The 14056-nt window shown below is 53.6% G+C and overlaps 1 protein-coding gene across 5 annotated transcripts in view; it reads left to right on the top strand.

Annotated features, from left to right (window-relative positions):
• The window catches only part of RIPOR3 (RIPOR family member 3), a 42783-nt gene that overhangs the window by 21990 nt on the left and 6737 nt on the right, over positions 1–14056 (top strand). For all 5 annotated transcript variants that reach the window (XM_056507645.1, XM_056507649.1, XM_056507648.1 and 2 more), the window contains 12 exons: positions 633–711; positions 1059–1082; positions 1218–1271; positions 1924–2073; positions 2454–2517; positions 2862–2905; positions 3380–3505; positions 4374–4519; positions 10457–10586; positions 10905–11465; positions 12904–13040; positions 13253–13385. In XM_056507645.1, coding sequence (XP_056363620.1) covers positions 633–711; positions 1059–1082; positions 1218–1271; positions 1924–2073; positions 2454–2517; positions 2862–2905; positions 3380–3505; positions 4374–4519; positions 10457–10586; positions 10905–11465; positions 12904–13040; positions 13253–13385 — 1648 coding nt within the window. The remainder of the gene's footprint in view (positions 1–632; positions 712–1058; positions 1083–1217; positions 1272–1923; positions 2074–2453; positions 2518–2861; positions 2906–3379; positions 3506–4373; positions 4520–10456; positions 10587–10904; positions 11466–12903; positions 13041–13252; positions 13386–14056) is intronic.

Below are 14056 nucleotides of genomic sequence, written 5' to 3'. Positions count from 1 at the left end.
AGGGGTTGAGTGCTGGAGATGTGGGATGTCTGGGGGGAGCTGCTCTTGGAACAGGGGGAAAATGAAATGCATCAGAGCAAATGTGAGGAAGTGTAGCTGCCTAAAATGAAGTTATTTTGGCTGCCCAGAGACTGTGTCTAAGAATGTGGTGTTTACCAGGTGGCTCTGGTTCCCTTTCAAACACGAGAGGAAAAAGTTACCCAAGCCTGCTCCGTGTTAAAAGCAAAGCTGGAAGAGTCTCAGCTGGGAAGGTTTAAAGCCCAGCCCATGTGTGCAAGCAGCTCTAGAGAGGAAAACTGGCACCAAGTGCTTCCCACCTTGCAGAATCCTCAGCCTGGAAAAGGAGGAGCTGCATTCAGGAGGTGCCTGGGCAGGGTTTGCCCAAAGCCCGAGTGGAACCTGCCCCAGCTGGGTTTGCAGTGCAGGTGCTCGTGTGCAGCTCTCTGCTGGGAGCTCCTTTGGTCAGCAGAGCCCTTTGGAGCAGAGATTTCCCCAGCAGATGAACTGTTCTGCTGCCCTGCAGATGGGGCAGGGAGGAGCAGAGCTGTGGTGTGTGTGGTAGAGCTGGGTGTGCTCCTCCTGCAGCTCTCTGTGAACAGCACAGGGTCTGACCTGGGCTGCTTTTCTTGCAGTGAGTACCTGCAGGCACACCAGGCTGAGCTGGATTATCTCTCTGGTCGCCACAAAGACACCAAGAGGAACTCTAGATTGGTAAGGTGTTTTTCAATGTTAAATACTTCAATAAAAATCACAAAAATAGCTGTTTTCTCCCACCTGGGGCTGTCAGTTAAAACACTGAGGTGGGATCCAGCAAAGCAGCACAATCAGAAATTTCCCAAGCCAGGTTTAAGTTAAAATTCCTTATTTTCAATAGCCAGCAGTGCTCCTCAGATTGTTTCTTTACTGGGCTGGATCTCCTTGTGTCTGCTCAGTGATCAGTGTTTGTAGCATTGATTTAGTGCCAGTTAGGTGTCCTATGAGCCCTGCAGTACCTGGAGGATGATGGATGGTACAAACCCTGGTGCTCTCCTCCTCAGCCTGTGCCATTTCTCTTTCAGGCTTTCTACTACGACCTGGATAAGGTAAGGCTGCTGGGGATGGGATGGAATGTTGCAAATAGTGGAAAATGGGTGATTTTCTGTCTGCTGTGTGACCTAATGGCACGTTTAGGAAACAATTTCTTACATCCCTTTCTCTCTCTCTGCTCTCCTCAAAAGCAAATCCGCTCTGTGGAGAGGTACATCAGGAAACTGGAGTTCCACATCAGCAAGGTAAGGGGTTTGTTCCTGCAAGGCTCTGCTCTGTAAGTGATCTATCCACATGGAAAACACTCTGATTTTAATTCATCTGAAGGGGAGAATGCTGGGGGCTTGCTGAAAGCTGCAGCCACTCTTTTTATGGGAGGAGGGGATTTTTATTTATTTATTTTCCTGAATGGTTCTATTCAGGCTGAATGTTTGGCACGACCCAACCTGAGTTTTCCTGTGAAAGCAGTTTGCATTTTCTGCCAGTTTACTCAGAAAATGCTGCTCTGGGAAGCCTGATGTGTTCTCCTTCCCCCAGGGGCAGTTCTGTGTCTGCCAGGGCTGAGCCTCTCCTCTGGCACTGCAGGGTTTCTCTGGGCTCAGGGAATTGCTTTCCTGCTCTGCAGTTCTTGTGAGCAAAGTTTGACTTCTTGTCTTCTACTCTGGAAAAAGCAGAGCTGGTTGTATTCCTGAAAAATGCTTAAAAAATAAAGAATTGAGGAGTAAACTGCTGCACTGTGAGATGCAGGATCTGCAGCACTCTGCAGTGCTCTGTTTGGGATTTTGGGATTTGCTTTGGTTCTTGGGTTTTTTGCCAGGAAACACTGCTGATGTTCCTTTCCAAAACTCCTGAGCCATGCCAGGGTAATTCCAGTTCCTCCTTTCCCTTGTCCCAAAGGTGGAAGAGCTCTATGAGGCTTATTGCATCCAGTGCAGGCTGAGGGATGGGGCCACCAACATGAAACAAGCCTTCTCCCTGTCCCCTTCCACCAAAGCCTCCAGGGAGAGCCTGCTGGAGCTCTACAGGAACGTCCAGGAGTGCACAGAGGTAGCAAATCCTTCACAAAATGCACTGGCAGCTGCTGCTGGCTTTGTTTTCAATGGGTTAAAGAAGTGTGTGAATAAAATGCAGGTACACTGTATGGAAAATCCTGAGTGCTGGGGTCTCCTTTGTGGGTGAGAGTTGGAGGGATGAGCTGTGCTATTTTACAAAACCAGTGATGGAAGTAACTGGCAGGGATGACCTCAAGGATTTCCACTCTTCTGTGGAAGATTTTCTGTTTTACAGAACCATTCATGTTACTGGTCTGCCTTTACTGGTGAAAAATGTTTGTTTAAAAAATGAAAGGAATGAAATCCTTTGAAGGAAATAGGATGTGTGGGGAAGCAGCTGCTCTGCAGGGCTGGTGACTGCAGCCTCTCTTTCAGGACATGTGCTTTATAGAGGGGGCTCTGGAGGTCCACCTGGGAGAGTTCCATGTCAAGATGAAGGGTAAGTTCCTTTCTCCTTTCCTTCAGGGCTCCTTGACTTGGGGTTTTATTGATTCGGGGTTCCTGGGGAGCAATCTGAGCCACTGAGAGTCCAGTTATTCAGAGACCTTTTGTAAAACCTTGGTTTGTGCTCAGTGCTATCAAACAGACCTGCCATGGGATTTTATATTTGAATACAAAGCTGACAAAATTTCTTTTTTCAGCTCAATTAAATGCTGTCCTTTTCAGAGTGTGCTGGGCAGGTGGTGCAGCTGAGGGCAAGAGGGGAGTGTCCCCCTTGATTTGCTGAGGTGTTGGGGGCTTTGTAGGGCTCTGCAGACTTTGGGACTTTTCTTCTCTTTGCAGGGCTGGTGGGCTTTGCTCGTCTCTGCCCAGGAGACCAGTACGAGGTGCAGTACACAACTTCTGTGCATTTTGTCCTTGCTTTCCCTGCAGTGGGAGGGCAGGGTGGAAGATGCAGGAGGAGATCAAACTGTGATACAAGCAGCAGAGCACTGTGCCCTGGGAGGGATGGGGGGCTGGGTGTGGTTTGGGTGCTGTGGGAGGGTTTAAGTGATGCCAGAGGGTGTCTGTCCTGTCCAGCCCAGCTGCCAGGGCTTGGCCTTCAGAGGCAAAGCAGTCCTGCCTTTTTCCTGGGAGCCTGCCCTGGGCAGGGTGTGGATGCACAGTGCCCCCTGCTCCAGCTCTCCCAGTGAGCCCAGCCTGGCTCAGCACCCCAGGGCAGGGCAGGGCAGAGTGCCTGGGCTCCCCTCCAGGGCTGGACGTGGCTTTGGGGCTCAGACCTGCTCCCCATCCCTGCCCTGTGGGCTGGAGGGATGCTCTGGGCTGTGCTGGCCCTGCATCCCCTCCCCTGTGCTCTGCAGGTCTTTGTGCGACTGGGGCGCCAGAAATGGAGGCTGAGAGGCAAAATTGAGACTGATGACAGCCAGACATGGGATGAGGAGGAGAAGATTTTTATACCCAACCTGCACGAGAAGTTTGAGATCAAGGTGTGGTGTGCAGTGGCTGGGGTGGAAGCAGTGGGGTTAGCAGGGCTCTGCTTCCCTCTCAGGCTGCCAAGGCTGCCTCAAAATTCCTCAATGGATTTTTTTCCTAGCCATGTAAAAAATGGCAGTTAGTCCTTGCTGTGCCTGTGGAAGGACATTGCTCCTGATTTCCCTTTTGTCCTGGCACTAGTGACTGTGTCAGTGCATCTGCTTTCCCAGGTTCTGGGTGTGTGGTTGTGTTGGGGGTTTTTTGTTTCCTTATTTTTTAAAGAACTCCCAGATCAATATCTGGCAATTTCTAGGCTGCAGCCTGGATGTGGAGACACAGATATCTTATTATTTAGATATTATTCTTCTTTCCCATATAACATTGAGTGCCTGCAGTGCTGCTCTATCAGAGGAGAGAAATTCCAGTATGGAAATGCCAGGCCTGCCCTGGCAGCACTCACAGGCTGGCAGGATCCTGTCCTGCAGGGCAGCCCTGCCCTGGCAGCAGGAGCTGGCTCACACAGGGCACTCTCTTGAGGTTATTTTTTACTTTCACTGCACAATGGGGTCAGGTGAGAGGCTAATTCAGATCCCTGTTTTACCATAACTGTAAAAACTCCTATCATTTGTGAGGCAGTGACAGTTTTACTCTTCTTCTCACTGACCCTCCTGTCTGCACTCAGTGCTCAGTAATCCCTGCCAGTAGGAGCACACAGCAGGTTTAGGATGAGTAAATGCTGCACATCTGGGTGTGCACATCTGGGTGTGCACCCTGCCCTCTGAGCAGCCTCCTGGGGTCCCCTGCTGGGGACAGGGGCTCTCAGCTCTGCCCTGGGCCAGGGCTGCCTGCTGAGCTGGCCTGGGCGTGCTTGTGTCCCTGCAGGTGACAGAGCTGAGGGGCCTGGCCACCATCCTGGTGGGGGTGGTGACCTGTGACAGCATCAGCTTCTTCACCACCAAGCCCCAGGCCATCGTGGTGGACATCACTGAGCTGGGCACCATCAAGCTGAGGCTGGAGGTCCTCTGGAAGTAAGTACAGCCCTGGGCAGAGACAGCCAAAAAAACCATTGGGAATTATTGGTGGGTCCTGAGCTGAGTGTCCCCCTCTTTGTGTCTGAGAGCAGGGTGGAGAGCAGCCCTGTGCTCCCTCACAGCCAGCCCTGGGCAGGAGCTGATGGTGGCAGCAGGCAGGGCAAGGGGCTGGAGCTGCTGCTGTGACCTCCCAGCTGCTCCTCTGGAGCCACCACAGCTGGGCCACCTCACCTGTGAGCTCCCAGCTCCTCACCAGGAGCATCCAACCCACCTCCAGGCAATCATGTGTGTCTGCAAAGCACTGAAAAGAATCCTGCAGGTGGTGAAATGGAGCTGAAATTAACAGTTTCTGGACACTATGGGAAATACACAGCTGAAGTTCTAGGACAGTGGTTGTTACCAAGATCTGATCTGTTAAAAAGCAGCTTTCCCAAAGGCTTGGCACCTCTGTGTGCACTGAGTAGTTGTGGGTCCAAGGCTGTTTGTGCACTCCAGGGCAGCTGCTTGCAGATGTGTTTTAAATAGCTGAGCATTGTCGTGGTGCCTGTGATTTGTTAAATTTTATATTTTAAATCTGTCATTTGGTTTTTGTAGTGGACTACTGCTGTTATTAAAAGTAAATTCTCACTGTTGTGGATGGTGCACTGGCACTCACTCCTCCCTCCAGGCTCACCACACAGGGGTTTGGGGTGATTTTGTTATTTCTGCTTTATGGCACTGCTGTCACACAGAGATCTGTCTCCAGCAAATCAAGGCTTTTCAACCTGATTGCATTGTCCAGGGTGGCAGCAGCCCCAGGGATGTCCATGGAGCAGGGGACACTGCCCAGGTCCCTCTGCACCTCTGGGCTCCTCCCAGCCCTCTGAGCCCCCTGTGACCTGTGCAGGCTCCCCCAGGAAAACCAGAAACAGCTCTGCTTCCATGCTGGGCTGGAAGGAGCAGCTTTACTGACCCAATGCCATTTTCTGAGTGTCCCTCGTGGTTCTTGACACTTGTACCTGCAGCTGGGCTGGGAAATGTGACCCAGCCACAGCCCCTGAATATGATTTTCAAACACTGAAGTCAGTAAGAAATAAACTCACCTTGGCAGAGTTTTGCCTGCTCCTGTTTATGGTGCTTTTTCCTCCTGAGTGTGGCCCAGTCTGTGGAGTTTATGGTCTGGAGGAAATCACTTCTGCAGTTTGTGACCCCCAGCACAGAGTCCTTCGTGCACATCTGCTCCCTTCCTGCCCTCACTGTCAGGAGCTCAGAATGAATCGAGCACAAAAGAACTGGAGGAGGAACCCCCCCTGCTCTGGGCTGTTGCACAGCTCCTCACGACCTGAACCTCCACAGCAAATTGTACTTGGGGCAGAACTTTGTGGAGAGCTCCCAGAGCTGCTGAGCCCAGCGTGGTCCCAGCTCAGCAGCTTTGGGCTGGCAGAGGCTGTGGGGCAGCATCTCCCAGCCCCTGGAGCTGGCACAGGGCTGCTGTCACCCTCTGCTGTGGGAGGTAATCCCCCTTGGGCTTTCCCAGCCCCTGGAGCTGGCACAGGGCTGCTGTCACCCTCTGCTGTGGGAGGTAATCCCCCCTGGGCTTCCCCAGCCCCTGGAGCTGGCACAGGGCTGCTGTCACCCTCTGCTGTGGGAGGTAATCCCCCCTTGGGCTTCCCCAGCCCCCAGAGCCCAGCTCTGTCTCTGCTGTGTCTGAGTTCCCTGAGCTGTGCTGGGTCCCACAGGTGATTGTGCAGAGCTGGCCTCCCCTCCCTGGCAGGCTGCTGAGGCTGTTTACAGAGCAGAGGGGCTGTGTGGGGATAACTGGGGTGTTTCTGTTTTCAGAGACAGAGCACTCATAACCACAGCTGCTTTTTTCCTCTGCTCTGAGAATAACTAAACAAATCCATCTGATTTCCCCAAAGTTCCCTGAGAGGCAAGCTTCCAGTCTAGACCTGCTTTGTAAGAAATCCAAATGGAGATCTCTCTTTTGCTTCTAAATGTACACTTTCTTTAAATAGGCCTCTGGTCTTCTGGGCTCTAACAAAAGTTCCTTCAGCTCCTTTATAGGTTGTGCCATGAGGAGTGTGAATGAGCTGGGGCCGTTGCAGAACAGCTTTGTTGGCCAGTTTGGCAAAAGGCTTTGGGTTTTTCTGCCAACCTAAACAGCAGTCTGAGCTCTGTGTCTCTCATGCAGGATAAAGGGAGAGCTGTATTCTCTTTTCAGAGCTCCAGTGGTGCCCTGCACTGGGATCCAGGGGCACCATCCACTCAGAGCCACTCTGGGCAGGCTGGCCTGGCTCTCAGGAGCAGCAGCACAAACCTGAAGGGAGAGGAAGAAAGGAAGGTCTGGTTTTTATTTTGGGATGTCTGCTGCCAGTCCTGCTCTTCCAGATGCAGTTCCTCCTGCAGGCAGTGGTGCCCTGGTGCAGCTCTCTGCTCTCACAGCTGCTGCTGGGCCAAGCTGGGCACCCTGGGGGCCCAACAAGCCCCTCCCTGCTAAATTCCATGGGCATTTCCCTGGGCTTGGTGGGGGAAAGAAAAATCTCATTATTAACAGCAAGTCCAGTTCACTTGACTTGAATTGGCTTTTTTTGGGATGCTAATGTAAGCCTGGAATTTCACAATTCCATCCACACTTCTGGTCTGGGGGTATTGAATCCATGGAGTGGCTGGACAGGAGGGGAGTGACTGGGGCACAGAATGAGGGCAACAAAGATGATCAGATTTGTGGGTCATTTTAGATTTTATTTTACTTTTTTTAAATAGAGTTTTTCAGTCCTGAAAAGCTGTTGCTGGATAATCCTGTGCAGGCATGTGGATGTTGGCTGGGAAATGTGGACAGGAAATGTGGAGCCACTCTTTCTCTCAGTTCAGCCACAGCCACCCCACACCCCCATCCAAGGACTGGCTGCACAGTTTAAGGTTAAACAAAGACATTCCTGCAAAGCTCTTACCTAGGCAGAGGTTTTATGTCAATGATTTCAGGAAGTGACTAAACAAACTGAGGAAAAGCCAGTGACAATTAAAGACAATAGTCTGCTTGCAGAGTCTGCTGCCTGACAGATCCCAGCTCTGGCTGGCCCAAGGTGCAGCCTGTGCCTGGGGAAATCCCTCCCCAGGATCCCTCCTCCTGCCTGAATTCCTCTGCTTTGCCTGGAATATCCCCCCTGGCTTCTGTCTGTGTCAGAGGGCTGGGAGGGATGGATCCATGTGTGAGGATGGATCCGTGGAGCTGTCCCAGTGTGAGGATGGATCCGTGGGGCTGTGTCTGTGTGAGGATGGATCCGTGGGGCTGTGTCTGTGTGAGGATGGATCCGTGGAGCTGTCCCAGTGTGAGGATGGATCCGTGGGGCTGTCCCAGTGTGAGGATGGATCCGTGGGGCTGTGTCTGTGTGAGGATGGATCCGTGGAGCTGTCCCAGTGTGAGGATGGATCCGTGGAGCTGTGTCTGTGTGAGGATGGATCCGTGGGGCTGTGTCTGTGTGAGGGATGGATCCGTGGGGCTGTCCCAGTGTGAGGATGGATCCGTGGGGCTGTGTCTGTGTGAGGATGGATCCGTGGGGCTGTCCCAGTGTGAGGATGGATCCGTGGGGCTGTCCCAGTGTGAGGATGGATCCGTGGGGCTGTCCCAGTGTGAGGATGGATCCGTGGGGCTGTCCCAGTGTGAGGATGGATCCGTGGGGCTGTGTCTGTGTGAGGATGGATCCGTGGGGCTGTGTCTGTGTGAGGATGGATCCGTGGGGCTGTGTCTGTGTGAGGATGGATCCGTGGGGCTGTGTCTGTGTGAGGATGGATCCGTGGGGCTGTGTCTGTGTGAGGGATGGATCCGTGGGGCTGTGTCTGTGTGAGGATGGATCCGTGGGGCTGTCCCAGTGTGAGGATGGATCCGTGGGGCTGTGTCTGTGTGAGGATGGATCCGTGGAGCTCTCCCAGTGTGAGGATGGATCCGTGGAGCTCTCCCAGTGTGAGGGATGGATCCGTGGGGCTGTCCCTGTGTGAGGATGGATCCGTGGAGCTGTCCCTGTGTGAGGATGAATCCGTGGAGCTGTGTCTGTGTGAGGATGGATCCGTGGAGCTGTGTCTGTGTGAGGGATGGATCCGTGGGGCTGTCCCTGTGTGAGGGATGGATCCGTGGGGCTGTCCCTGTGTGAGGGATGGATCCGTGGGGCTGTCCCTGTGTGAGGGATGGATCCGTGGGGCTGTCCCTGTGTGAGGGATGGATCCGTGGGGCTGTCCCTGTGTGAGGGATGGATCCGTGGGGCTGTCCCTGTGTGAGGGATGGATCCGTGGGGCTGTCCCTGTGTGAGGGATGGATCCGTGGGGCTGTCCCTGTGTGAGGGATGGATCCGTGGAGCTGTCCCTGTGTGAGGATGGATCCGTGGAGCTGTCCCTGTGTGAGGATGGATCCGTGGAGCTGTCCCTGTGTGAGGATGGATCCGTGGAGCTGTCCCTGTGTGAGGATGGATCCGTGGAGCTGTGTCTGTGTGAGGGTTTGTTTGCTGGGGAGATGTGGAGGGAGATGCTGGATGGAGCTCAGAGCAGAACCCATCCTTGCTGCACCCCTCTGCTCTCAGTCATTCCCTGCAGGAGCAGGAGTTGTCTGGAGCCAGCTGAGGAGCTGCATTTTGCTGGAGGCTTTCAGGAATTGTAAAAGGGCAGAGCAGACTTTGTTTGTTCTTGTTCCTTTCCTAGAAGTGTCACTTTGCATCACAGTATTAAAAGCTAAAAATGAAAAATCTGAGGAATGGATCCCTGTGACTTTTGTTGAGAATGCCATGGGTAGGAGTAATTTGCTTTCACCAGTAAACACAGCAGGCTTTGGCTGCAAGGCTGTTGCTGTCAGAAACCCGATTTATTCCTGCCCCTGAGTCAGAGCAGATGTTGCTCCCCTGTGATGGAGCCCAGCTGTGATGGAGCTGGGTGACCCTGCCTCACTCAGCCACTCACCTGGGTCAGGGGAGCTCCAGAGCACTGCTGAGCTCGGAGGAGCAGAGTGCTGCTCTGCAGAGCCTCTTGAGCCACCCCAGGAGCCACAGAGGGCTGGGACTCTGCTCTTCAGCTTTTGCTTCAGAGCAGGAATTCATTTCCCTGCCCTTGATCAGTCCCCGTTTTCACTCCTGCAATGCACACCTGCGTTCAGCTGATTTTATCCTGCTCTCTGGTTGTTATATTCCATCACTGAAGCTGCAGATTTGTTGCAAACAATTCAGTTTTTTCAAAATGCCAGTACTCAAGTGGAAAAACCAACTTTCTTTTGGAGCCATAAGGCATCTCAGTAGGCAACAAAAAGTAACACATACAGAAACCAAACTTGCTTTGCTCAACTTGAAATGTGTTTTCCATCTCCTGGTTAGCTGAGTTGCATCCCAGGGGATCATTCATGGGATCCTTAGGCTGCTTTGCAAAGAGGTTGAGATGAAGTAGGTAATTAGGAAGTCTGGAGCAGCACTTGCCAAACCCTTGCAGACCACAGCCAGTGTCCTCTGGGGCTGTAATGGCTCACCCGTGCCAGGATGAAGCACTGCACAGGCTTCCCTGCCAGCCCCAGGAGCTGGTGATTCATAGGTGAAGGATCATGAGCGTTTATTGGTTTTTCCAGGTGCCGTGTGCTCTGCAGGAGGGGAGTTGGCAGCTCTCCTCTATTGCACGTGTTGTGTTTCCTTCCTCCGTGGTTTGTGCCAGGGCAGGCACAGGGGGACAGAGCACTTCAGCCTTGGGGACCTCGGGCTGCTCTTCCAAAGGCTCTGGCACAGATTTGTGTCTAAAGGGTGTGGAGAATCCTGTGTGAACCCACAGCCTTTTTGCCTGTGTCTTTCTCTGCTGGAGCAATCACAGACTCTGGCAGAGAGGCAGTTTCTGTTTCAGTTTATTCTCTGTGCTGACTGAACGTCCCTGCTCAAACCCTCCCGGCCCTGAACCCCTCTGTGCTCCCACTGACACCTTTGTTTTCTGCTGCAGCCCCTTTGACACTGAGAACCTGTTTCTGTCGCCTGGAAGCACTGCCAAGTTCTCTGTGGGCAGCAGGAAGAGCTCTTTGTACAACTGGACCCCCCCAAACACACCCAGCTTCAGGGAGAGGTATTACCTGGTGAGTACAAGGAGGGCAGCAGAGGCAGAGCACAGACCTGGGGCTTGGGTTTGGATTTTGGGCTGCTCAGGAGCACACTCAGAAACGTGAAAACAGCACTCTGGCACCTTTGCAGTTTATTTTGGGGCTTTGTTAAATTTTTCTTTTAACCCCTAATCTTTTGAGTTCTGTTTTAGACTTTGTAAAACACTTTTTAAAACCCTTCCCGGGGCTCTGCTCAGCAGCCTGTGCTGGGAATCCAGCTGGGAGCCCGGGAAGCAGAGTCCCTGTCCCAGGTGGGGCTCTGCAGGGCCCAGCTCACCTGGGCTGTCCTGGCAGTCTGTCCTGCAGCAGAGGCAGAGCCCGGCGCAGGCAGGGGAGGAGGCTCAGCCCCCCAGCATCCTGAGCTACCTGGCTGCCTGCGATTTCCACGTCCCCGGGAGGAGCAAAGCCCAGAACCCCGCGGAGACGAGCGAGGGAGACTCGCTGAGCTGGGAGGATCAGAAGGGGGCGGATTCCCGGAGCGCGACCCCAGCGCTGGAGCCGCGGGCGCTGCTGATGGTCCCGGAGGAGCTGCAGCATCCCGCCCCCGGCCACAGCACGCTGGACATCCTGAAGAAAACCCCCTGCGTGGAGGGGCTCCCCTGCAGCCCCCCCGGCTTTCCCAGCCACAGGGGCAGCACAGGCTCCTTCAGCCGGGCCCGGAGCCGCCTGGCAGAGCAGGAGAGCATCAGCCAGAGGAGCTGGAACGCTGCCCAGGAGCTCAGAGCAGAGGGCCGAGCCAAGCCCTTGGACAGGACTCTGCAGGAATTGTCACACCTGCTGAGGCCGCGGGGTGAGGGGCAAGCCCAGCTGGAGAGGCTGGAGGGCCAGCTTTCCTCCCTGAGGGATAAACTGAAGGTACGGCTGTGTTTGTTGTATTCCCCCTCGGCTGTGTTTTATCCTCTCTGGCGCTCCGGCATCGCCCCGGCAGCGCAGTTTGGCCACCAGAGGTCAGGAGGGGCTCGGGGATCGGCGGAGCCCGGAGCGCAGGGAGCGGGGATGGCGTGGGATGGGGGAAAGGGGGAAAGGGAAAGGGAACGGGGATAGGAAAGGGGAAAGGAAAGGGGATGGGGATGGAGAAAGGAGAGGGAAGGAGATGGGGATGGGGATGGAGAAAGGAGAGGAGAAGGAGATGGGGATGGGGATGGAGAAAGGAGAGGGAAGGAGATGGGGATGGGGATGGAGAAAGGAGGGGGAAGGAGATGGGGATGGGGAAAGGAAAGGAGATGGGGATGGGGAAAGGGAAGGAGATGGGGATGGGGAAAGGAGAGGGAAGGAGATGGGGATGGGGATGGAGAAAGGAGAGGGAGGAGATGGGGATGGGGAAAGGGAAGGAGATGGGGATGGGGAAAGGAAAGGAGAGGGAAGGAGATGGGATGGGGAAAGGAAAGGAGAGGGAAGGAGATGGCGATGGGGAAAGGAAAGGAGAGGGAAGGAGATGGCGATGGGGAAAGGAAAAGAGAAATGAAAGCCAAAGGAAAAGAGAGGAAAGGAAAGATGAAAAGGGAAAGGAAAAGGGAACCACAGCCCCGGTGGGAGCTCTGCTGAGCAGAGCCCGGGCTGGGTGTCTGTGCCTCTGCCTTTGGGCTGGTTTGGGATCTTTTTCCGAGCTCGAGGTGAGTGCAGCAGCTCAGCCCAGCCCTGTCTGTGCAGCTCCCCCAGCTCCTGGCTGGTCACAGGTTCTGGGCATTGCTTTCCTTGGAGGAAAGGTCCTGCAGAGGAGCAGGCAGGGGCTGGCTGCAGGTGTGGGAGCAGGAACACCAGGGCTGGGGAGGGATCCAGGCTGGAGTGAGAGCTGATGGTAGCACAAGTGCCCTGACCTCCTGTCCCAGTGGAACCCCTGGAAAAGCAGAATTTAACCCAAACCAAGTACCCTGAGAGCAGCCTTTCCAAGGAGGACAGGGGGATGACTCCATGAAATTCATTACTGATATGAAGCCCTTGGGTGCTGTGCTGGAATGCAGCAGCCCCCAGGGTTGGTGCTTTGAGCTCAGAAACAGGGATTGGGTGAAAGGTGTGTTAGTGACAGAAGATGCAGAGAATATCAGCTCTCACCAGCCTTAGCAGGAATGGAGATTAAGAGATTAAAATATTGAAACCTGTTTTGATTTAACTAGCAGCATTATTTTGGGGTCAGAGTGCTGCACCAAGAGCGGAGTCTCCTGATGTGCTAAGAATGAAATCAGAAAAGCAAAGTGATTTATTATTAGGAATGACTTCAAAACCATAAAAGAACAACTACAGAATGGCTGGCCAACTACAAATAACAGTATTCCTGCTTCCATTTCACCCACAGCTAAAGACACTCCACAAGCATTCCTCTGTGGAGAGTTTAATGGTGGAGACAGTGCTGGAGAGTTTTGATTTCCTGAACGCTGACTGCAGTGCTGACGAGCTGTCCCTGTTTGGGAGTGTGAGGACAGGCAGTGTCAGGTATGTGCTGCTGCTCGTGGGGCTGGGAAACAGCTGGGCTGTCACAGCCAGCACAGAACATCCACTGTGCTTTTAGAGAGGGTTATAAATGCAATTAAAGAACATGCTGCTTTCTGTTCCGTGCCACCTGGTTTCTTCCACAGCTCCCTGTTGAGACATCCTCAATGCTGTTTAGTGATGAGACCTTAAACTCTTTTCCCCTCATCTCACAGCACGTGCAATGACAATGTGCTGCAGTCCCTGAGCTGTGACACCAGAGCAGAAGCACGGGATGTAACCACTGGGGATGACAACCTGGACATGCTGTTGATAACACACCTGAGGCTGTGCAAAGGTCTCCTGCAGGTACAGAGAGCCTGGGGGTTTCCAGGGCATGCCTGGCACTGCTGATTCTGATTACAGCAGGGTTTGATATGTTCTGTTTGTTTTATAACAGCAGAGAGGCTCAGGATGGAAATTGGGTGCAATAATGCAGAGTGTGTGCACACAGAACATGGCATCCAAACCTCTGCACACAGAACGTGCCATCCAAACCCCTGCACACAGAACGTGCCATCCAAACCCGTGCACACAGAACATGCCATCCAAACCTGTGCACACAGAACATGCCATCCAAACCTGTGCACACAGAACATGCCATCCAAACCTGTGCACACAGAACGTGCCATCCAAACCTGTGCACACAGAACGTGCCATCCAAACCCGTGCACACAGAACATGCCATCCAAACCTGTGCACACAGAACATGCCATCCAAACCCCTGCACACAGAACATGCCATCCAAACCTGTGCACACAGAACATGCCATCCAAACCTGTGCCCACAGAACGTGCCATCCAAACCTGTGCCCACAGAACATGCCATCCAAACCTGTGCCCACAGAACGTGCCATCCAAACCCGTGCACACAGAACGTGCCATCCAAACCCGTGCACACAGAACGTGCCATCCAAACCCGTGCACACAGAACATGCCATCCAAACCTGTGCACACAGAACATGCCATCCAAACCCCTGC

This window comes from Oenanthe melanoleuca, chromosome 20 (assembly GCF_029582105.1).
Source record: "Oenanthe melanoleuca isolate GR-GAL-2019-014 chromosome 20, OMel1.0, whole genome shotgun sequence".
Taxonomy (NCBI): domain Eukaryota; kingdom Metazoa; phylum Chordata; class Aves; order Passeriformes; family Muscicapidae; genus Oenanthe; species Oenanthe melanoleuca.
The sequence above is the reverse complement of the archived record's forward strand: the minus strand, read 5'-3'. Positions and strand labels throughout refer to the sequence as shown.